Below are 25095 nucleotides of genomic sequence, written 5' to 3'. Positions count from 1 at the left end.
ACTAGTCTCAAGCCTAAAAAAAATCTCAACAATAAAAGGCAAATTGGAACTGGTTAGAATTAGCCCTCTCATGAAAATGCAGACAAATGGAGATAAGGTACCAATCCAAAGTAAGCCTTTAACACAAAGGCACTAACAAATGCCAGGTTCCCAGCTGTTCCTGACATTTCCCTGATGTTTGTAACATTCTTCTTGATGCTGTACATTTCTCTCCTTAGAAAAAACATAGTAATTTGCAGCATAAAAAACACCAATTTTGGGTTTAGAGAGAGCTGTAACACAGAGCACTGCATTTTGATACATGATACGCTACAATCTCCTAGACTTTCAGAGATGAAAAAGTGTTTTTTTGGGCAGACCTTTAAATCACAAAAAGGTCTTCCCATTTCAAAAGAAAAAGTCTTCTGGAGCTTAGATGTGGGAATATTAATCAACTCATTGTAAGGCCAAATTTTGCCAGAATTAAAAGCAGTGCTTCACAAGACAATTTGGCTGGATTGTCAAGAAGCAGCTCATAAACAAGCAATGAACCTCAGTCCAAACGTACCTTTAATGCTTGGGAACAGAAATCCTGGTGACTTCCAGTAATATTTATGTTCTCTGGAGCCAAAACCCTTTCAGACTCTTGAGTCACTTAAGGTGAGGCAGAAAAGATGTGCTTAGGCAGAACCTTGGTGTCTTTGCCCACTGCTGCATCATGGAAAATCCTTCTCTATTGCTGCTTCCCAAAATTCAGTTGCCTGAGCAACTGGGATCAGGCCATGCAAACCAGGCTGTGAACATGCACAAGCAGCCCCAGCACACGCTGAGGAGTTCAGGGTTGGCCCAGAATGCACAGATGGCTGTGCTGCTTTTAAAACCCAGACAACAGAGAAGGAGCTGCTACCCTTTCATCCAACAGCCCACCAGAGAAAAGAAAGAGTCCCAGGATGGGTCAGGCTGAAGGTGCCAAAGTGGGTCAGCTGGTTCCATCTCTTCTCTATGCTCCAGCAGGGCCATCCCAGAGCACAGGGCACAGGATTGTGTCCAGATAGCTCTGGAATATCCCCAGTGAGAGAGACTCAACACCCTCTCTGGGTAACCTGTGGAAGAAGGTTTTCCTCATGTTCAGGTGGGACTTCCTGGGATCAATTCCTGTCCATTCTTCTCAGCTAGGTCTCCTCTCAAGGCTGGACAGCCCCAGCTCCCTCAGCCTTTCCCTGTCAGAGATGCTCCAGGCCCTAAATCATCTCTGCATCCTCCACTGGCCCTGCTCCAGGAGCTCCCTGTCCCTCCTGTCCTGAGGAGCCCAGAGCAGGATACAGCCTTCCAGATGTGCCTCCCAGGGCTGGGCAGAGGGGCAGGATCACTCCCTGACTTGCTGGTACTGCTCTTCCCAGTGCACCCCAGAACACCATTGGTCTTCTTGGCCTCAAGAGCACAGGCTATACAGATTCAGCCCTTCAGCCACAAGGGTTCTTTTATTCACACACACCCCTCCCCCCCCCCCATTTCCCTGCTACTCAGACTTCAATTTTTGCTGGGATAGGTCTACTTCAACCTCCCCCCTCCAGATTTACCTCATGGGCAGTACTTCAAAATTAATTGCTTCAAAATATGGAAAAGAAGATGCCTTTGCAGTGAGCCAGTTAGGCAGTGACCAGGCAGAGGAAACACTAGATGATAACTACAGAGCAAGGAAAGCCTGTGTGCTCCAAGTTATGTGCTCTTGGATACAAGACTGACATAGCTGACCCCCAAAGAACTCCAAATATTATATGATTCTTTTACTTTTGAGGGACAATTCAATACACTGCATCATTGTAACATAAAATAAATTCCTGCACAGGGATGTGTAGTTTCTCTATTTGGTTGCTCAATAGCAGAATGAAGGCTTAAATAGCCACTGCTGACTCATGGCATTTCCAACAAGATTATAAAGGGGTGAAGGATCCAAAGGGATTTCTACCACGCTAACAGAGCCTGTAGGCTTGGATTTACATGGAGGTGTTACCAAAAATTTCTCGAAGTTCCTTCACAAAACATCTTTAGCAGGAAAGTGCTGACTGCATAAATTAAAATTTCCACAGAGACATCAGTTTTGATCATCAACCAACTTTGATTACTTTTTAAATGGAAGTATTTCTCTAATGTGATTTATCTGGTCTGGGGTTTTAGCTGAAACCAATACCCAGAAGGAATAAGCCAAACTGATAGTGAAGCCACCTTTACATTCATGCTTAGATTACTCCTGTGCCTTTGTCATTATCCAGTCCAGGGAATATTTAAGTATTTAGATGAACTGAAATGGCTACAGAGGGAAGACTTACACCATATATAAGTACAGTGTCGTACAACAGGATTGGATCCTCAGTGACAACTGTCTAACACCTACTCACTGGGGAATTCTGGAACTGATCTTGATTTCCATTCCGAAATTCCAAAGGCCTCAAGTTTCATTCCGACACAAAAGAAAAATAACTGGTGGAACTTCAGTGCTTTCATAGGAAAGAATTCTCATTTCTCTAGATAGCTTAGCTGTTACTGCAATATCACCCCTAATGCCAGATATCAGTGAAGTTGGAAAACAAATGTTGCCAACTCCTATGAAAGTCTCCGTTTTTATTAAAATTTCAGTCCTCAAGGCATGTGATTATGTAAGAATCTTGGGTTTTATGTCATGAAAAATCAAAAATTTCTTCCCTGTGCAAAGAAAAACTTGAAAATGTGCCCCCCTAAGGAACAAAAGGCAGAAGGCAAGCAGAAAGAAATTAAATTGAATTTTTTTGAAGATCTCAGTCTTTTCAAGGCAATCTCATGAATTTGATGGAGGAATGATTCTTTTTGGGAATATTTGTTGACTTAGTAACAATAAGATTCCCCCAGGTTTTAACTCCACTTCTTTCACACACTATAATCTCCATGTCTGGCCTTGCTTCATTAGTCAGAATTAGCAAAAATGCTCTTGATACTGTACCAGACAAAGTCTGTTGCCATGAAGTAACACATCTGAGCTGAGAAGAATGAATACATTTCATACCTGCAGTCAGATAACAAGCACAACAGCTTCAACTAATGCCACTCTGATGCAGAATTTGAATAAGTTTCTTATCATTTGCCTCAATGTGCGGGGAACTTTCTGAATTGCCAGTTCTGAGATGCATCCTACCTTACACAGGATATGGAATACAATCCCAGCAGCTGGAACAGGTAAGGAAAAGGAAAGCTATGAAGGACTTCCATATGTCAGAACGTGCTGGGTTAAAGATACAGAATTCCTCAGAATATATGCAACATATAAATTCCACTTACCAAAGCTTTTCCTTCATTATTACCTTCTGGGTAGTGTGGGTTAAGCTGGAAAAGAAAAGAATTCAAATACTATCTCAATAGCTTTCAAACATTTCATAACTGGGGGAGAGGGTTTGGCTCAGTTCTCTGTTATGTTTCCACCCTGCAAAAGGAGAATGGAGTTTTAGAAGCAGCATGAGAGTAAAAGACTTACTGCTTCAATTTCTGGCTGACTTAGCTGGCCACGTCCTCACCTCTAGAAAGAGCATCTTGCAATCAAGCTTGTTAACTGAAGAGGAATCTCAAATAATGAAACCCGAAAAGGATGGTGAAGAAAGAACAGTTACTATTCTAAATGCAGCCAGTTACAGTCACCCACACACATGCACACTCAATCACTTCCAGGACTGACCCTGGGCAAATAGATTGAGATAAAAAACTAACATTCTCTGTGTCTACTGAGATTTTACAGGAGAAGACAGTGAACTCAGAATGAACACATCTTTGAAACAGGAGTGACAATGCCACTAGAGAAAATTATTTAACTGCACTATAGTCTTGTTTAATCATTATTAATAAGGATAATATTTTCTATGTCATATCAGAATTACCAAGCATTAATTAATACTAAAGTAAAATGCGAAGCTTGGATGAAAGATGCTATACAATAATAAAGTATTACTATTTAGCAGCTGTTTAATATCATTGTACTTTTGACAAGGGAAATATGTAACCTATAATATGAGGGATTATGTAGGCAGATATATTCACAAACAAACAAAAACACACACACCCACTCACTGGCTGCACATGAAACCTTTCAAGGTTTGATTTACATGAAGAAACAATTTTGCATCAATATTGACCAATATTCCCTGACAAAGGATATGCCATCAAAGCACTGAAAATGCTGAACTGAGATTGTAAGTTACATAAGACAATTTTGTTCTTCGGCAATTACAGTGTCTACACATCTTACAGATGAGTACTGTCATTTTCTTGGCTTGAATTTGGCATTACCAGTGTGGAAGAGTCAGAAGAAAATTGCACAGGGCAAGATGCATGAATCACAGTGGAACTTTTCAATATCACATTATCATATATCTAACATTACACAGACAACTGTTGTGAAGAGGCTTTGTTAAGTTGATAAGGCTTTTATTTAAAAAAACCATCATTTATATCTCTTTAATTCTTCAAAATTCCCACTCCTCTCCACAACATGAGCCTGAAGAAAGGGGGAAAACTTTCAAATCTTTGTCAAATGGCTGAAAATACCTTCCCTGTGTGTCACAACTTGATGTGCGAACACAGAAATAACCAAAGGTTTATTCTGTCTCCATTTCATTTTTTGCATTAGCCACTGTGTTACCCTTACAAACCTAATTTAGAGAGCCTGCTTTCCTCCTTGTGCTGACACCTGTCTCAAATCTTGCATTTTGCTCCGCCCTGACATTGTCAGTCTCCCAACTCCAAGTCCCTCTTGCTACTGCTAAGCAGCAACAGGAACAAGAGAAAAACACCAAAAAACTAGAACTTATACACATATGTAACTGTTTTCACATAGTTTGCGTTTCTTCTTAAGTTTCCACAGTTCTTTCAGCATGACAGTTAAGTTTCCACAGTTCTTTCAGCATATCTGACACCTTAAAATAATCCTGGTGTCCCATTTTTAGCAGCCAAGCTGAGCTCTTTGCCTTTGGTCTCCCAAAAAGAAGAGAGAAAATTAGCAGGCAATGCCCCTCAGCCCCAGGCCTTCCATACAGGTGCTGAGAAGGTACTGAAAGGATAAATTTCTATGCTACATTCAGATATTGCTGGTTGCAAGCAAGCAAGAAAAAGTCTGGGTCATCTCAGGTTCGTCACTAGAGCCAGCACAGAGAACTTGGCACTGAGGACTTGATCCTACAGGTTTTCATTGAAGGCCTCGAGTGAATACAGTTGTCTACCCAGTATGAACTGAATTCTCATATCCTTCAGCTGTTTGCTTTCAACATAATGGTGATTAAAAAAATAATAACATATATAGCAGTAAGAGAAGAAATTAGGAGAATCTCCCTCCCTCAACACTTCTTGTCTTCTTGAAAAGTGACTGAACAGACTGCCCTCAAACTTCCTAAACAGGTCACTTGTGGACTGAGGGTGGTGGAGACAGAAGGCTCAGATGAGTAATCAAGTACATTCTTAATGATGCTTTTTCTTACCATGAAGTTACAGAAATAATAAAACCATGAATACATTGTTTAGAGAAAGTTTTGAGATGCTGACATTAAACCATAAACACAATGGAACTCAGTTTTCAGGCTGACATCCATGGCCCCATTTTCAGCTCTGCTCGGCAGTTGCCACTTCCATTTTCATTTTGATTGAGATTGTTGGTGCTGAGAGTTTCTAAAAAATAGACCAGTAGCTATTACCCCATGCTACATTCTCCAGGTAGAAGGGGCATAAATCATCTAGTGCTGTGTGTCATATTACCCCTGTTCTGAGTCCCTTTCAATATCCCAGCCCAGAATGACCTAAGGACACAGTGACAGTCTCAGCACTCCAAAATCTATTGCTTTTTCTGATTTATATAAGATCACTTCCACATTCTTCAATAAACCACCAAAACAAAAGAAGACTTGAAAAGAACAACATTAATAGTTTTATCTTACTACTAATGAAATCAAGTAAAATGTTCTGCAAATGTTTAGAAAGTAAGAATGCTATGCTAAAATAGGCCTCAATAAAGCTGAACAGTTTTCAAGCTTTTTTGTGTCATTGGATGTCTTGAAATTGCAATTTATTGAATTGTAGCTGAAATACAGCAGTGAATATTCCTGCAAAATGCCACTGGAAGGTACATGCAGCCAATATCCACCATGATAAACTGCAAACTGCAGAGCTTAAGCGTAATTGTAAAATTTATTATTGTATAATTGTATAAATTTTTATTGTAATAGCTTCATTATATGGGGTTTTTTATAGAGCATATCTGCATCAACTTATTTTCCAGTAAAGAATAATCCTGAAATCCTAATCCTTTTCTGCTTGGTTTTCAACAACCGCAGGTACAGCCATTTTTTACCCTTTCATAAATGGGAAAGAACAAGGTACCAAAAAAGAGTTTTTCATTGACAGTTCTGGAGCTAAGAGACAGATTTGCAACCACAGAGAAGGCAATACCTTCTTTTAAATTGACATTTATATAGCATTTACTCACACTCCTCTACAAGAAGCCGAATTCCCAACATGTGATCCACACAGGGTATCTGAGAGAGCCTGAAGGTCAGGGTCAGTGCTGCAGGTGGTCCTCCTGAGTATAAAAATTGGTGTCTCTTGGACAGATTTCGGGCTCAGCCTTGGTACATGATGGTATGTAAAAAGACTAGACGCCTGAATGCATATAAATATCAACATCCTCATCCTGTGGGAGCAGCAGAAGGCCCCCAGGAGAGAGTGTGTATGACAAACTGATAATAGAAGTCAGATTTCATACATGGAAAACTGAGGTATAGACAAAGTTTTTAATTATTTCTGGTTAAAACTACTTGGAAGGGCAAGGAATCTAATTCCTGAATTTTCACCTAGTGACTTTACAAAATTTGCAAAGTCTGCATAGCAGGAAGACAACTTTCATCTCTGTGTGTCTGTGTGTTACTTCTGGTATTTGGTGCTCAGAGAATGCAAGTGCCCTGCTAACCCTGAGGGGGATTCCACTAGACTGAGCACCAGAAGTTCCAGGCTCTGTCATCTCTACTGATTAAAGCCACTCAAAGTTGTACCTCAAAGTTTCCAAACCTCACGAGTCCACACTGCATAATTTCCTGGGGTTCTGCTATTGTGCAGATCATCTCACAGGTTGTTCCTGGCTTTAATTTTACTTTTGCATCTTCACATAGTTAGAGATCCTTTCCAATCCAAGAAGTTTGAAATTCCACAATGCTACTGAATGTTGTTTTCTTGGAGGAATGCATGGAAAGTATCCAAACAAGCTATTTTTGGACACTCAATTAAGAAAGAGAGAGAGGAGTTTGGAGAAAGAAACATCCATGCTGATTTTAATCGAATTTTGTTGACTAGGTAAAGGATATTTAAAGCATCTTGTCAGGGGAAGAATTAGATTGCCAAATTTCAGCTAAATGAGCATTTTAATGACTTGGTAAAAACCTGCATTTATGAAGGAAACCCTGACAGATAAAGAATAAAAGGATCTAATTCAACACACTCAAACAGTCCCCATTTCATTTGATAACCAGCCTGTTAACACACCGCCTGTCACCCAGCCAACAAGGGCAAGTGTTTCGGGGAAGAAAAGCCAGGACAAAAGAAAAATAATCCACTTTTCAAATCTTTCATCTTCATTAGGCCTGCTTTGTTCTTTGTTAATGTCATACTGATTAGCTTTCGATAAATCCAAAGGACTTTTGCACGATTTCAAAGACTTTCAGTGGCATTCAAAGGACTTTTGCCACCTTATTAACTTGCCAGACAAAGACTGGCTACAACTCTACCTCGATAAACTGCATTCATCCTTCCTCAGCATCGGCACAGGGCTCCTGATAATCACCATCCGAGGAAAGTTTAAAAATCTTAAAAGGCCTTTTCTTTCAGGATTGTATTTTCCTCTTGAGCCATGTCTTAACAGATCAGACAAGTTTCCAGAGAGCATTGGGAAAGCTGAACCTTTTCGTCTGCATTAGGTCCCCCTGCTAGTCAAAAACAGGAATGAGAAACAGCCCCAACACCTTCCTGTCCCGATTTTTCACCCTCATTACCAGAAGAAAGATCATCTTGACAACATTTCCAGCTGCTGTGTAAGCAATGGCAGAGCAGCATTTTGCCATGCCTAAACAGCACAATTTAAAGGTCTCACACAAGCAGCACAAGCCAGAGTAGCTCCATGTTATGAGTGGTAACTGGGAAATCCTATTTCTTCTACTGGGATCAAGGGCAGAGAACCTGAAACCAGTGCTCAGCCCCACTCAGCCATATTCCATTCTGCAGAGGAAGTCAAAAGAAAGAAAAATGTCTAAGAGATCCTTTAGCGTAACTTGGATGCTGGACCATAACCTTAGTCTGAGCTTCAGCAGCTCTGTGTCAACCTCTGTCATATAAAAGAAAGCATCCTCATCTCTTCAAGATGAGTTCTAAATATTAATATCCCATATGCCTTTTAGTGGTCCTCACAGGAGTAACCAGGGATGATTGAATTAGACATGACTGACATTTCTACTGTTAAAAAAAAATCACCAAAAAAAACCAACCAAACACCACAGGCACACAAAACCCCAAAAATAATAAAAAATAAAGGAAGGAAGTCTTGGAAACCTCCATCAAGCATCACAAATAAAGAGGCACAAAGACAGGTGAATAAAAGCTTCTCAAGTGATCTTGAAAAAATAAACAAAAATAATGCACTTAAAAACACAAGACCACATGTCTACATTTGCTGTTTTGGAAGACATCAAAATGCAAGATGTATTTTTAATAGCAGAAGTAGGCCTTGCAATGACTAAATTACAATAAATGCTGCATTAATGTCCTTGTACTTCCTTACTCCTTAAGCTTGTGTATGTACAAACATGGCCCAAATGCAGTCAGCTTCAGGCAGGACTGAAAAAGCTGAACACTCTCTCAGGTCACAATTGCAAATTAGTTGGATGGGGGGAAAAACTTTCCTCTGAAATCCAGATTTCTGAAGGTATTTGCACACTGACAGATTCCACCAAAGTCAACACAAGTCAGATCAAGAAATTGAGCTGCATTCTCAAGATTCTTAAAAACCCTGGAGAAGCTAGCTCTGGGTTTTGCTAAATGGACATCTTCTAGATCTATCACTTTAAAAAGCCACATCCAAGTCTGCAGAACAGGTCAGGCTGGCTCTGTAAATCAGTAATCCATCCTCCTCCTCCTCTGGATCCCCTCTGGATCTCTTCCGTCTCTTCATGCATAGCTGTAAATTATCCATCACTCTTTATAGAGCTTTAAAACAAGCCCACACTCCTATAAGACAGTCAAAAACTGAAATAAGGCTTCCAGTGCTGAGTTCATCTGTCACCTTGGCAAACCCTTTTTCTTATGAGAACCTTTTATCACCGAGCCAAACAGACAGAAATTAATCAGAATGCTGTGTTAACATTTAGTGAAGAGACACTGGGAAAAACCAGCCCCAAAGGAAGATTTTAAAGCAATCTCCAGGTGAAGAGGTCCCATAGTACCAAGGAATGAGATCTGTGAGGAGATGTGTGAAGGCCTTGGTAGATGCTGCCATCTCCTGGCATCTTCTTCAGCTTACAAAACGTTCCCTGAGCAAAAGGTAGTTCACATCTCAGTTAAACAGAGCCTATTTTATTTTGTTTGATCTTTGCTTCACTCTTCTGAAGGCAGAAGGAACCACAGAGCATTTAACACTCTGTTCTCCCTCTCTTCATGACCAGGGCACAAACAAGTCCTTCTGCAAAGGTTTGTTTCCACACCACCCAAAACAGGAAAATAAAATTACACTGGCAAACAGTGGTTCCGTTGTTGCTCCCTACATAAAAAACATCTCTGCCATAGTCCAATTTCCAACAAGTGGGTAACAAAAGGCTTAAATTATGGGCTTCAAATAATCAATCTCAGATGCCTTAATAAAACATCCTATGTAGCACTCCATTTTCCAACAGTTTAAGGAAGTGGAAGAAAAGTCCATAAAACTACAGAGACAGTTTCTTCAGGGCTCCAGGAGCTTAATCCTGGTTTATAGCCTCAAGTTTAAGAACTGATTTCTCTTCTACATTTCTTTTATCTTAGCTAATGCTGAGTATTAACCACACAATTATGTAATCTTTCTTAAAATCTCATTAAATGCTTTGTTTTCTATTCTTGTGGGATTCTTGTGACAATCTTTACAATTCAGAAGGCAGGAGTGGATTATTTTCTCTCAATATTAACTTGAGCATGTACTCAGATACCTTCACCATGATCCAAATCAAGTGATTATTACCACAGGCTTAAATCTACTATGAAGGGTATGGCCCTGTCCATCTGCATAAATGCATACCATAACAATATCTATAACATGGCAGGCTATTACTTTTAATCATGGAATCATAAAATGGTTTGGGTTGGAAGGGACCTTAAAGATCCTCTAGTTCCAACCCCTCACAGTGGACTGTAAGAACAAAACAACAGCAATTCTCAATTTAAAGTGAATGACGTACATAAGCTTCTCTGAAAAGAAAGGGGCAGTTGGGGCAATTTTGACAGAAAAGTAGAGTGAGGTAATATGGGAAGAAATTATCAAGAAAGACAAGAAAAATATGAGTAACTTCTATTAGCCATTGATGCAAGAGTTCTCAGCAAGTGGTTTACACCACAGTGTGGTGAAAATCAGCTGACAGTCCTGCAAGGCTTCAGCAGCCCCTGTTAACCCACCCAAAACACTGGTGCTCTGCTGCCTTATCTCAGTGACCCTATTCCAGCACAGACTATTCCCTCTTCCCTGTTTCCTGGAGTCCATGCCAACACCAACTCAGGGACAGCACCTTGTGCCTGCACAGTCCAATACTTGAGAAAAAAGGACATTTCTGTTGCCCCTGCAGTGCTCCCCCACTGAACTATAGCCTTGGCAAGTTGGACTGGACTTCCTGTTCAACTAATATTCATCTAACTGTCATTTCATCTCTTGTGTGTGTAACTCTGTGCTGCACAGCCCAGCTGAATTCAATCATTCCCACCTTCAAAAGAAACTCCACTGAGTATTTACTGCTAAAATAATCCTAAAGCTAGAAGGATGTTTTATGTGGGATTTTAAGAACAGTGTTTAGAACAAAACTCTGATCAGAGTTGATCCATTTTAGAGCTTAACCCCTGGCCTTTCACTCTTACAGAGAGAGGAAGAATTCTCTAAGAAAGCCAGAGAAGTTTTCCACAGCAGTAATTGTTTATGGCCACAGGTCTGGAGAAGCATAGAACGTGAACCTTCAGGCTGCCATTTTACCTGCCTTATCTTAGTTCATTGAGTTTAGTATAGATAATTTGGTGTTAAAGGCCTCACCAGATTTGCTGCCATATTTTGGCCAAGGGCATCTAGTAATTCTAATCTATTCAAGTAAGTAAAACAGAATTATCACAGATTTTTCCTTACAAATTCTGCAATGTGATTATGCATATGCTCACAAGCAATACACTGTGGCTTATCTATTGTCTACTGCAATATCTGAGACCAGCATGTGATTTGAGAGATGCAGTTGTATTTTGTAATTATCTTAGCCACACCTGAGAAGTTTTATATGAAATGACAGACTTATCCTGCATTTCTTGTGTGTGGGCACACGTATCTGTTTAACAGCCTCATGAAACAAGTTTCAGTATGAATCGCCAGTTTAGAAATCACAGAACCAGAGCTGCTATATATGTGGAGAAGAATATTAAAAGTGCATGTTTTGGTTCAGCACAAATGATAAGCTGATACTCAGTTCAAAGAGACTTTTATCTTGGCAATTTAGAGTATTGAAAAGGTTATGTATGCTCATGAGAAAGGCACAGCTGTGTGGTCCCAACCTGCGGCATCTGCAAAGCTGTTCAAGCAACTGCAGCTCACTCCCACACACACACAGATAGCTTTGGGTGCCTTTTACATGGGCTACATGCACTGAAAAGACTTTTGGGAAAATCTTTGTAACTTTGAAACATCCAATTTTCACCTTACAGCCTCTCTTTATAAATGTAAAGCTTCGAAATAACTTGGGTCATTTTGTTGTAACCAGGGCTATAAAAAGAATCTTCTGCAGAACTTTTTCTAAAAGACTGCTGATTCTGTGAAGATGAGAATAAAACTCTGTCCTGAAAATGAAACTCAGCAGCCTGGATCTTAGCTGGTGGCTTAGTGCCTAAATCTCCTGCTGAAGATCTGGCTCAGCTCTTTTGGGTGAAAACAAGCCCTTATGACACTAACAGCAGAACTCCTGCTGCCTCCAAAGAAGACAATTTCTCTTTCCAATTTTTCAGCTGAGTATTTAGTTCCACTTTTTTGGGAATGTCTAAGCCTGTGGTTTAAGGTTTCCTAATGTCAGACATCATTACCATGTACCCAGATTTCCAATGCCCCAAATCTTATCACGAAACATCAAACCCTTTCTTCAGTATATTCCTCCTGTCTCTTAAGTAATTGTGTGAGAGCACACAGACACTCTGAGTGACCCAGGGTATGGACAGCAGCAGAGGAATGACAATGCAGATGTTTGGAAACACAAAGTGTCTCCCACTGTGACTCCTTCAGCAGTGGGTCTTTCAGGGTGGCTCACCTTCAGCCCAAAGTCTGGGAGAAGGATTTAGGTTGCTTTAAGGTATTAGTAGATCTTAAATAACTTCAAAGCACAATAATTAAAATTAGGCTAAATGATGCCAAGCGGAAAGAGGACTAAAGGAAACACTACTACTTGAGACTGTGTCAGAAGTCAGAGATATCAGAGGTCTTTGAAAGGTAACAAAAGTTGGATGACTGATTGTACTTCTAAGGAACGTGGAATTTAGGATTTACACATCCTGACTTTATCCTCTTGAGTTCATAACAATTAGATTTACAAGTACTCACCTATGGTTTGTTTTTTTTTTAACCAAACAACAATATTGCCTCACTTCTTTTTTTTATTTATTCGTTTACTGTAGTATTCAAACACCTATATCAGCTTTAAATTCCTTAGTTCTCTGAGGCAAGCATCTTCAATTTCCTTAGTCCCCCAAATCATCCCCTGGCCTTAACAAGCTGCAGGGGCATCCCTTCACAATGTGGCTCAGTAGTGAGCCACCAAATCCCAAACTAGACTGACCAGTTACATCTGGCACAGGATGATTCCAAGGAAAAGAGAAGGCACAGGCTGCTCACACAAGGTATGAGAGGAGAAAAGGAAGGCACCCAGGTAAGTGAAGGACACTTCTGCTCCTTGTCTGAGAGCTGACCTATGCAAGACTTCCCTGCAGAAGCCTCCATGGCACACATCAAGTTGAGGGAGGATAAAGTGAGAAGAAAGACAGTTATAAACAGTGATGAATCCTGATTTGCAACAGCTCAAACTGTGACAGAAATTGCATCATTAGCCAACAACAGAATGCTTAAAAGATTTGTGAATTTTCTTCTTGTGTTTGTACTTTTTATTCCAGTCTAGATACCTTTATCATGGAGGCTTAAACAAAATCAGGTCATGGCAATGTGTGACGCTGTTGATAATCCATACCATGAGTAATCTCCCTGTGCTGCCAGAGCACAGATAAGTGTTCAGTAGGCTTTGCCCAACTGATTTAAAGTTAGGTCACACACATGAGGTGTCTGCCTGCCTGTTCATAAATCTTTGACGTGTCTGGCTGGCTGACGTGTTGTGCCTGACATATGAACTGTGCAAAATACAGTTCACAGGGTTTTATTACAGTCCTACCTTTAATATATCCAGCACAGGTATTTTACACCTCACACAGTCACTAATGCACCTCTCCAGTCACTAATGCAGCTCTCCAGTCCCAGCAAATCACCTCTGTTCAACTCAAAAGCTTTTCCAGCTCTCACTCCAGTGTTGCCAATTATATTCTCCATATTACAAGTCTGCCTGATGGGGATTTCCTTTCCAGAGCTAGAAGGGACCTAGGCTCAGGTCTGACCTTCAGTGCAGCTTGGCACCTCTTCACCTGAAGATTTTTCACCTAAAAATCCCCCAGACAGATCACCTGGTGGAAGGAGGAAGCCCATCAGTATGCTCAATGCCTTTACTGACTCTCCATAAGCTCAGCTAGTAAAATCTTCCTACTGGGAGCATCCCTAGCTGTAAGCAGAAAGGAAAATACTCCCACTCACAGGTGGGAGTACTGGTTGCCTCTTGAAAATTAGCTATTATTAGCAGTCCACTGTTTATGTTTTGCTAATGGCCTTGACATAATTAGAAATAAATGAAGGTTTGATAGCTCCTGTTTGTTCTTCCTCTGAATTCAGTCCAGGCAGTTACAAGAGCTGGAAAATGAAAGCAGTACCCTGGGAATACCAAGGAGTTGTCTGCACACAGAAGTTGCACTGCTGTATATCTAACTCAACCCAGTGAGAGCAAGTCTTTTTTCAGGGGTTTCCTAAGATATAGTGATTTATAACTTTCTTCTTGCAGTAAATTTTTGCACTCATACTTCAAGGCATAAGTTAAAATAAGCAATCCTAACTAAATCAGTGGGAAAAAAATCTGGTTTTCACTCCATTGACAAAACCTGGACACAGACCTGTGGATATGGATTAGATATGACTCAAAAAGTTCACAGCTTCTTGCACCCATTAAAATATCCAAGGCCGTACCATTTCATACATTTCATATTATGTGCTGTATTCCAGCTTGTCAAGAGCCATATTTTATTTTTAAGGAGTCTTAAAAGATATTAAGCTGCTCTTTTGGAGAGTCACAATACTCTTTTGCCTTAATACAAAATACCAGAGAGTAACTAGACAAGTTGCAAGATCTTCCTTCTCCTCTGGGACCTTCCATTCCATCAAAAGGGGCAGAGACTTCCTCAGGTCTTTTTTTATTCAAATTTTAGTCAAAAGGCAAGAGTGCAATAGCAGAACCCTGCAGCCTATATAATCACAACGAACTCGCACAACACCAATGCACAGTCACAATACCACTCCAAAAATCAAGGGCAAACAGGAGCAGAGAGATGAATGAACCCAAGGGTTTTCAGTATAAACGTGGTGGATATTTAACAGTGGTGTTTGCCCTGCAATCCCTGGGTGCAGCAATACAGAATGATCCAGCAGGAGCCCAGTGTGAGATCTTTGTGAAGATCTACACTGCAGACCCACCTGCTACAGCAGTTCTGAACCAGCAGGACTTGGTTAGGCAGCACACAAACACTTGTTTAATTGGCATTCTTACCTCTGCAGCCAAGTAGTTTCCAGTTGCCAAATGCTTAAATCTAAACAAGCTATTCCACTGTCCTGCCCCTCCTCGACAAGGGTCATGATGGACAACCTAAAAGAAGAATTTAAATTTTAATCATGCCTCTCAAGATCATACTTCAGATCACTGACATTTCCTGCAGCTCACTCCTAACAAAAATATGCAAACTACATCATTACAGCCTGCCAAAGAGAGGAATTCTGTGCTTACACGAAGCTCATCGTAGATAAAAACTACTTACATTTACTTTTTGCCAAGTGCCAGGAAATACTCCTTCTATTACTCTCCATGCTTTCATTAATCTATTCCCTGCAAACATGATGAGCCAAATTTTGCTTTTAAGTGACATGGTGTGAATCTGCAGCTCAAGAAAGTAAGGAGAGCTGTTCTACGCTACTAGGCACTACTTAAAAGCAAAATTCAAACCATTCTTACATTATTTTACTGATTATACCAGCTCTATTTTTGACAATACTAGAGGCTTCTGAAAAATTTTCATTCAAGTGATATATCTTCATATCATCTGAAATATCCCAGCTTATTTCTTTTATCCCTTGACTGAGCTGTAGGTTATCTGATTTCTTCAAATCTAGCAGTGTCTGTCTCCTTTAAGGAGGAATCTCCATTAAGTACAAGTGCACTCTACTCCAGACAATCCTCACCCAGACAAAAATCAACCGTTTTTCTGAAGACTCTGTTCTACATGCACAAAGTTTGTTCATCACACAAGAACTTTTGGGTATAGGAGTTACATTATTGTAATAGCAAGGATTTGAGACCTACCAATTTCCAATGTTTCTTAGTTAACAAAAATGTTTGCTAGTTCCTTTCTCAATATCACCCCCATTCACAACACCACCTTTATTCAGGTTAACTTAAGATGAATGTTGATGTGTTGTGTGATGTTTGGGAGATTTCCTGTCAGCCATGGATTTCCATTTTTTATACTGCACATGAAGTTAAACGTAAACACTCAAAACTCAGGAGAAGTGAGTGTCCTTTGATTGGCTTTGATAAAATCACACCATTTACGTCAAGTCTGAATTTGAAATTTGACTCTTCCTCATTTTAGTACAGGTAAATATAGTAAGAAAGCCTCCTCTCTCCACACACACAGAGCAATAAAGCAGCTCCTCAGGGTTCATCCTACACAAACTGCTTCTTGAAATAATAATAGTTACAGGGAGGTGTGTGATGATATCAGGAGCCTATGGATGACTCATGTCGTGATGAAGTTTTTTACTGAACCCTGGCCTTCAGGTCCTAAAATATTTATAAAAAGAAGAAAAAAGTACCTCTATTTCCCACAGTGCTTTAGAACTTGTTGCAGACGTAGCTGACTGACGTAATGTAGTGCGGAGGAAAATGTGTTGTTTCTTCTCATATTCATCACAGGTCAGAAACTTCTCTTGCTCTGCATGAAACAGCCTCACAACATCTCCCTAAAGAAATATGAAAAAGAAGCACTGTTAAGTGGTAGGAAAAGCCACCAGACTCAGTTTCTATTTGTAACAGCTCCAGAGATGCCAGCAGAGCTGATCATAAGAAAATACTTCTGAGTTTCCTATTGCTGGAGCAGGTACCAAGTGAAGAGCATTCAATCCTAGCACCAAGTCTGGAAATCAGATGGGATAATTCAGTCCTGCAGGAAACTCATGGCCTTTGGGGAAAGCACCACAGCGAAGAGTGGGCAAAAATTAACCTAAAGGTGATTTTTAATTCTAGTTAACTTTACTAAATTAATTTTTTCATTTCTAATATCTCTTACTATTTAAGGGAAGTAAAGAGATTTTTTTAACATTTTATTATCTTATTTCTTCTACTCTGCAGTCAACGCTAACTCTCTCTCTCTATTTCTTCTGCTGGAATCATTGTTTCCTCCTGCCTCTCCCCAAGACTCGAAACACCATCCTTAAATGGGTCTACACAAATAAACCATTTTCTCTTTCAAATTCTTCCAAAACTGCTGGTACCTTGACACCTACTGAAAAATACCCAGTTGATAATGATTTATTAAGGTACATGTGAGAACAAATTAAACTTATCTTTTAAATGAAAATGTAAATTATCTCAGAGATTAATCTACAGGCATGAAACTGTGCAATACCTCAGCATGTAAAGATACATTGTCTTATTACAGCTATTGTCATCTATAAGCCTGTAATACCACTTTGAACATCTCCATAAAATCCTCATTTCTTCTTTTATTTATCAGGTAATATTTCTCTACAGTCAAATACAGTAAGACTTTTTGGATTCAAAAGCAATTTAAAAATCATACTTACTCCTTTCAGTACATCATCTCGGTAACTACTAAATTTCATGAACAAAGTTATTTTCCAGCTCGTGTTACAGTTGACAGCATTTACCTACAGAGAGAAAAAAAAAAAAAAAAAAAAAAAAGACACAATTATAGTATTAAGGGATGTTAATTTCTGAGACATTCCATTCTTCTGAAAGACCATACCACATCTAGGATTGCAGGGGACATGGCTTAGCTACATATCTGTACAGTTCCTGACACTGATCCTGAAGATCTCAAGTGTTAATGATCGTAATGTTGAAGACTGGGTGGGCAAATGTTGCTCTGTTTGCTGACAGCCCACCTAAGAACATCCCAAAGAGATGGTGAATGAGGATTTATTCTCACATCAGTTAAAGTTTGAGATACTCAAGGAAATCTCACAGAGTTTTCAGTGCCAGGGCATCACTGCAGTGAGAATATTTCATCTTGGGTTTTTGAGGCTAAGCTGGAACCAGTTTTTAATGCTGGCTTTGAGCCCATGGTGGGCTCATGGTGGGTTCTAGTTACCAGTAAAGAACATATCACAGAATCACAGAATGGCCTGGTTTGGAAGGGATGTAAAGATTGTCCAGTTCCAATCCCCTGCCATGGGCAGAGACACCTTCCACTATCCCAGCTTGCTCAGAGCCCCATCCAGCCTGGCCTTGGACACCTGCCACAGCTTCTCTGGGCAACCCATGTCAGGGCCTCACCACCCTCACAGGGAACATTTTCTTATATCCAATCTAAACCTACTCCTGTCAGTGTGAAGCCATTCCCCCTTGTCCTGTCACCCCAGGCCCTTGTCAAGAACCCAGTTCCTGTGGGTTTCCTTCAGGCACTGGAAGGCCACAATGATGTCACCCAAAGCCTTCTCTTCTCCAAGGTGAACAATCTCAATTTTTTCAGTCTTTCTATAACCATCTCAGATCAGCAGTTACCCCTCCTGCCCCCCTGAACTCACCTCTTTGCAGCCAGGGTTATCTAGAAGCTCAATGTTGCTGGCGTGCAGAGGCTGTCCTGCATTGACTGGCATGAGAACAACTTTATCTCCCACCACAACCTGGAAGTCAGAAATAAAATGCAATTAAGACCTATGTAGTTATCCAATAAAATGAAGTAGTGTAGCATATTTAGAAAATTACTCAAATGCATGCTCTAGGAATGGCACTCAGTGAATTCATTTGCAGACAAGTCACACAGCAGGTCTGTTCACTCACAGTCTGCAATCACTTGGGTCCAAGATTTCCCACTAATGAACCCTTGCATTCCCAATAAGCATGTCCCCTGGTTCAGCAGAAACTCCAGACCATGAAATAGATATGAATCTACAAATTCCAGGAGCAGCTCACTTCATCCAAAAGTTACATTTAGTTCTCTTTATTGCAGAGAAAGCTCAGAAAGTAATCATGAGCTCCCAGCTCTGTGGACCATCTGCTGGCGAATGTCCTGACAGACTCAAGAGTTCTGTGATTCAGACTGCTTGACTGCAACCTAGAAAGGCACAGAAATCACTGGAAATTCAGACAGAGGTAAGCACACTCCATCCCCTCTGCTGTTGCTCTGTAAATGGTTTTTGAACTCAGCACAGGCAGCAGGTACAACAGCTGAGAGACCTTCTCTCTGCAAGAGGAATTCCTGGCTGGCTTCTGGCAAGCAAATTCCCATGCCCTTGCAATTCTTTATGCTATACAAAATGATATACAAAAGTTTCATTAACCTAAAACCCGCTTGAGACATGCATATGGAGAATTCAATTCATGCCTGGAAGGGGGAAAAAATAAATAATAAAAAAAATCAATCCACATAGATTGGTTGGTACTGGGTCCTGCTTTGCTTATGTCATTCACAGCAATTTTGAGCACACACAGACATGAAGACAAGTGGCTACATGTGATTTTTTTACTACATGAAATGCTGCACAAGCCATGCTTTCTTTTGGAAGACAAATAAACAAAAACACTTTCTGCATTGATCAGCACTTTTCCTACGAAAAAGCTGAGCCCAGTTCAGCCTTGTGCAACTTCAATGCAGGCAAATTTGGCCCACTCACCCCAGAGGTGAAAAGGAAAGTTTGCCTGTTCTTTACCAACACAGCTAAAATAAACAGTAGCATAAGACAGTGTCACCATGCTCAGATCATACACAGAAATCCTACTGGGTCTAAGCCATGGGAACAAGTTCAATAAGAGAACCAAAGTAATGACAAGATGCCTGTAAGACACATTTCTTATGCAATACATTCCTGCATGCCATGCTTCACACAGACATTACTTACAGCCTGTTTTAAGAAGTTATGACCAGACAATTCATTAACCAAAATACCATCAGGTTTGCATCCTGCAAAGTGGAATCAGGACTTCAAAATTGTTGCATGTACACCAGGACTATCACAATTAAATCAGTAAGAAAGCACATCATTAAGCATCTTATTTTAAAAGGAAAAAAAAAAAAAAAAACCACACTAAAATGGCAGATAACTGCAGTGCAATCCACACAGCACCAATCATGCTATCAGGGCATATTTTGCTGTTCAGTCCATCTGGAACCAGCTCTAGCCTTAATCAGTCCTATCTTCCATTGAAGAGCAGCTACAAGAATGATGAAGACTTATTAAAAGTCTGCAGAAAATATTGTAGTTATGCCAATTACTGTAAAATTTCAGTCATATTCTTTCATTGCTTTCATTGACTTGCAAATTTTCAACAGTTGCTGGTGAAACTAAGCTAACCTTCTTTCAGAAAACTAAGTTCTAAAATATTTCACAAGGCTGAAAAACTGTAATCACTTACCAGAAGAGTCACACACATTACTTCCTGTATCAGATTCCCAGATTCCTTTTCTTTTACGACATACGGCATATTTAGCTCTTCTACCTTGCCTGCACTACCTGACACAGTAGCAGCCACCCAAGCAGTAATTCAATACTCACTTCTTTTGTTTAAAAGACTTTCTAAAACATGTTCTCTTAAGGAATTTCCTTATTATAGCACAGAAACAAAGTTTTAAAAAAATAAAGTTTCTAAGCAGAGTAAGGGCCTGATATACCAAGCTAACTCCATGAATTGAAATGTTTCCACATCTGGGAGTAACTGAAAAGGAAGGAGAGGGTACAAAGCTGGGGCCTCCCTCTATCTGCGAGAAGAAAATGAGGATTTCCCCCATCACTTGCTACTTCTGTCCTCTGTGAAACACCTGCCTGGTTTGTGTACCTGTTGAAGAGGTAGAAATTTACAAAAGCACTTATGTGAGAGGTACCAGAGGACTAGTGTTTATCACTGGAAATTTGCAAAGAAAATTGTCAAATCCATTTGGGCCTAGTAGAAACAAGAAACATCTTCCCTTTGTAAATTGGAACTGAGTCCATTGAGTCAGGAATAAGCCCAGGCCAGTCAGCTCAGAGCCTGTCAGATAAAACCCCACAGGGAACACATGGAAAGGGGTCTGTGGAATGGGGGTGCTGCCATCACTGCATTGACCTGCAGCCTGTAGATCAGCAAGTCTGCCTCCAAACCCTTATCTGTGCACAACAGTGGGAAATGGAATCAAATCTCTGTAGTACTGAGGATGATTTTGAAGGCCTAGGATGGTTGTGCTGCTCTCAGCTGTAAGGGCTCACAGTGGCTTGGCAGATGACAGCTGGGGATCCCAGGTCCTCCCTCTGGAGACCATGACACACATGCTTATTTTCCAGGTATCAGAAATTAAAAGATGCTGAACTGATGTTATTCCAAGGAACTAAACCAAAACAATTGGCCACCTTTTTTTCTTTCCAAAGAAGGAAAATAAATATCAGACTAATGTTTGAGCCACATTTGTTTTCCCCAGCTGAAAAGCCATGCAGAGGCCCCCCTGAGGGCTATATTTGCGGTATTTCTCTGAATTGGGCTTTGGGAAAAGGAAGATTTTTAACATATCCTTTTGATCACTACATGGAGCAGGGAAAGACTCTGACTTTAGGGATATTTGACCAGGAGCTGGGAATACAATCCTTCTCCTCTCCACAACAGACTGCAAAAGGAGTTGCAAGCAACCACACTCATCATCCTGGAGAGCATCCCAAGAGCTGGGTAACCACAAAATTAATGAGAGAAAATACATGAAAAAAGAGGCATTCCCTCCTACAATCCTAAGAAGGCTTTCACTGATTATGCCCAGGGGAAAGCAGCCAAACATTCCCAGCCATGTCTATAATATAAAACCACACAAGTTCACCATTGTGTGGCCTTCCCAGAGGTAGATCTGAATTCTCCACATCAGGCACTTAGCCAAGCCACAGAATGAAGAAGGGAGTTGTGATTTCACGGCACAGCTCTCAGACCTGCAGCAAACAGCTCTCCTGTGCATTCTTCCTCTCATCACTGTGCAAGACTCCTGCTGAAACCTACCCAGAAAAGACTTTCCAGACTATCCAACAAGATCCAATCACAGATATCATTTTCACATCAGAAGGGAATACAGATTTAGAGAAAGTTGATGTATTTCCTAAAGACATTCTCTACTGAGCTCTTGAAAAAAATCTTGCTTGTGAAACTTAAAAAAAGCAAAACTTTAAAAAAAATAGACTCTAGCATAAACTATGATTTATTGTCAGCTTTGCAAATCTGCACACAACAGCTAGACTTAGCAAAGATGCCCCAACAGAGAGCTCTTTTGAAGGTGGCAACACACCAGATTCTAGACCATATAACGTAGTAACATTTTCCAGTTATACATGAAAGGTAATAGTCCCAATCACTCTTCTAGTTTCTTCTCTCCTGAACTGAATCCATTATGAAATAGGCCTGCAGCAAAGAAATTGTATCTAGTGGAATTCTTCTCCCTTCTCTTTTCTTAACACATTCAGTATTTCCACTTACATTGTCACCTTCACTCCTGAGTTTCCAGAATGGCTGGATATAAAACCAGGAGCCCTCATTCCCTGCAGCATCCAGGGACACTCGCATAGCATTCTTCTCTAGCAGAGCTGGCAATCTCTTGTTCACTGTGAGGTACTTGTTGCTTTTTATGTGCAGTAGCTGGGAACAAAGAATAATAATAAAAAAAAAAAATTAGTACAGCTTTTAGTTGCTTTTTCTCCCTCCAGCCAAAAGAGGAGGCACAGCCTTTTACACTGCAGAGATTTTCTATAATAAATATAAATACAAAATAAAACTAGAGAGCACTTATCAAAGAATGCTGCACTTTAGGGAAACAGTTGATCTATCTCAGATTGAGAGAAATACGTCAGGGATCAATTTTACAGCAGGGCAAGGGTCCACTGCAGTGTTCCCTTCAGGAATTACATCCATTACAGAAAAGTTGTACTGCACTTAAGAACATAGCTCCTGTCCCATTTATATGTCATGAAATACAGATTACTTCAATGATTTAAAAGGAGTTGCACAGCACCTCTATAGCACAGTTTTGAAATAAGTCTTGAAAATAAAAGACACATATTTACATTCAGACTCTAAACTGCAGCACCAAGAAATACACATAGAATTTTTATTATGACATATTATTTAAACAGAAATAGGCAGCACTTCTGGTAGGCTTTGAAAAAGGCAGAAAAGCACAATATTGTAAACTTCACCAAGTTCTGTTTACCTGACCCTTGACAACCCAGATTACAGCAGGTAGTTAGTTTCATTTTCACTGTAACCTTGAAATGAAACAACTATTTCCTTTCCAACACTGAGAAGGCAGATGGATTTCAATAGGTTTACCTGGATGACGTTGCTGTATTTTACAATTTCACCCAACAGCTTTCTGTTCTCGCTTTCATTCTGCTTTTGTTCCAGTTCTGCTGCATGCTGCAAGAGAATGATTATTTTTTTAGACTCTACAAAAGAAGAACCTGAAACACACAGTGCAAAAAGGAAATGGCATCATATTTACATCCCACAACCTACAAGCATTACTGCACTGGAAATATTAGCATCCAAATCCTGACACTGATTCTGATTTTTTTATTACCCAAAATAGGGATTCTGTCACAGTTTACTGGTCATACCTGAGATGGATGCTATTTAAAAATTTTCAAGCCCAAAAAGTAATTCCAGGTGCTTTATTTCACCCTGAAGAGGATAAAAAAGGGCCTATGATTAGCTTTTCACTGTCACCACTCCTTTTACTTGTTGGGGTTTAATTGTGTATAAACACATGGACTTTATAACAAAACAAAAACAGGTCACACATGCCAACATCAAGGTTAAACACAATGGTCTGGGTCAAACACAGCCACAGAGCAAACTCGCAGCTTCTAGGACTAATTGCTGTGTAACTCTGGCCACACACCACACGCCTTTCTTGCTGTTTTTAACTGGAAGCACTGGTGATCTCTCCACTGCCCAAAAAAATGTCATCCAGGTTTGACAGGACCTTGTTTTCACTCAGTCTCATGCATTCAGTTATAAAATCAGGCCAGCTGTTTTTCAGAAACAGAGGAGTTGCTCTAGCCATACTGTATTTGAGGCAAAATAGAATCTGCAAAAGGGTTCACAAAAGAATCACCTAGATGGAAGGCAAGGACAAACACATTTCTGAGGAATTTCCTAGCTAAAGCCAGGAATTGAGGACTGGGGACATCTCTTTGTCCACTTTGTTCATTCTTCTGCCCAATTCCTGGTAAGGATTTTCAGCATTATTTAAACTAGAGCTCCATCCTGATTTTAACAACTCCATTTTTACTTTATAAAAGTTCTGAAAGCACTACCTTGCTTACAGCAAAGGCAAAACCCCAAGCCCAAAGTGAGGTAAACACCAGGCCAGGTCTTGGGCTTAAATGGTTTATTTTATTCCCGAGATTTCAAGGCTGGTGGTTCATGTGGATACGAGGGAGTGATTTTCCCTTCTGACCTCTGAAGGATTTAGGGTCTGACTTTGTGCTGAGTCTGGTATGGCGCGAGAAGATGAGGAGTCTCAAGGTCTTGGTTTTCTTGGTTTCTCGCGTTGTTTATTTGTTCTTATCTTACAATTCTCTGTGTCCAGCCAAGATGTTCACAGCAGCCTGGACACGAGGCGACTCCCCCTGTGATGGAAGATCGCTACCTCTTATACAGATAACTATGTACCCATTATTTACAATTCTATGCCAATGTGTATCACCTATACTAACAGGGTAATTTCTACTTTGATCCAATGCACTGAAACTACTTTGTGCCCACGTCACTGCAGAAGATGGATGCCAAGGGAGAAGAAGAAGAACCCAGGGCGCTGCCCTAAAATCTCCATCTTGTCCCTTTGCATCTACATTCTAAAAATCCAAAACTAAAAAAATCTTCTACCTGGTGATAACTACACTACTCTCTGTCACACATTTGTGACTTGCAATTCTTCTCTGTGTTGGATGTTTTTCTCATGGACCAAAATCAAAGATTGTGTTTTTCTGGGCTCTGTGCCAGGCAAACCCCTCTGCACAGATTCCAGACCCTGTTTCTTGGGTCCCAGGCCTCTCTACCGAAGTCTGTGACTTTCCAGGGCGCCCAGAGGGATGCCCTGGACTCCAACAGCCAGGGGCTATAAATGCCAGTCAGGAGGTAGGAGAGCTAAGGAGAATATAGAGTTGCTATGGTGGCATAATAATACCCATCAGAGTGGTTTCTAAGGCACTTGTTATTATCTTTCTGCTGCTATTGTAATTCTACAGCCTGCAGATTGAGA

At 40.3% G+C, this 25095-nt stretch overlaps 1 protein-coding gene across 3 annotated transcripts in view; it reads right to left on the bottom strand.

The window, feature by feature from the left end:
- Positions 1-25095, bottom strand: part of ITPR2 (inositol 1,4,5-trisphosphate receptor type 2) — a 241136-nt gene that overhangs the window by 180562 nt on the left and 35479 nt on the right. For 2 of the 3 annotated variants that reach the window (XM_083859206.1, XM_083859208.1), the window contains exons 4-10: positions 23160-23246; positions 22311-22469; positions 18416-18514; positions 17453-17536; positions 16463-16609; positions 15144-15239; positions 3292-3336 (exon numbers count right to left, since the gene is read on the bottom strand). In XM_083859206.1, coding sequence (XP_083715332.1) covers positions 3292-3336; positions 15144-15239; positions 16463-16609; positions 17453-17536; positions 18416-18514; positions 22311-22469; positions 23160-23246 — 717 coding nt within the window. The remainder of the gene's footprint in view (positions 1-3291; positions 3337-15143; positions 15240-16462; positions 16610-17452; positions 17537-18415; positions 18515-22310; positions 22470-23159; positions 23247-25095) is intronic. The other variant, XM_083859207.1, reaches the window with a different exon arrangement.

Source organism: Zosterops lateralis, assembly GCF_965231275.1.
Source record: "Zosterops lateralis genome assembly, chromosome: 4".
Taxonomy (NCBI): Eukaryota; Metazoa; Chordata; class Aves; order Passeriformes; family Zosteropidae; genus Zosterops; species Zosterops lateralis.
This window is presented reverse-complemented; position numbering and strand designations above follow the sequence as displayed.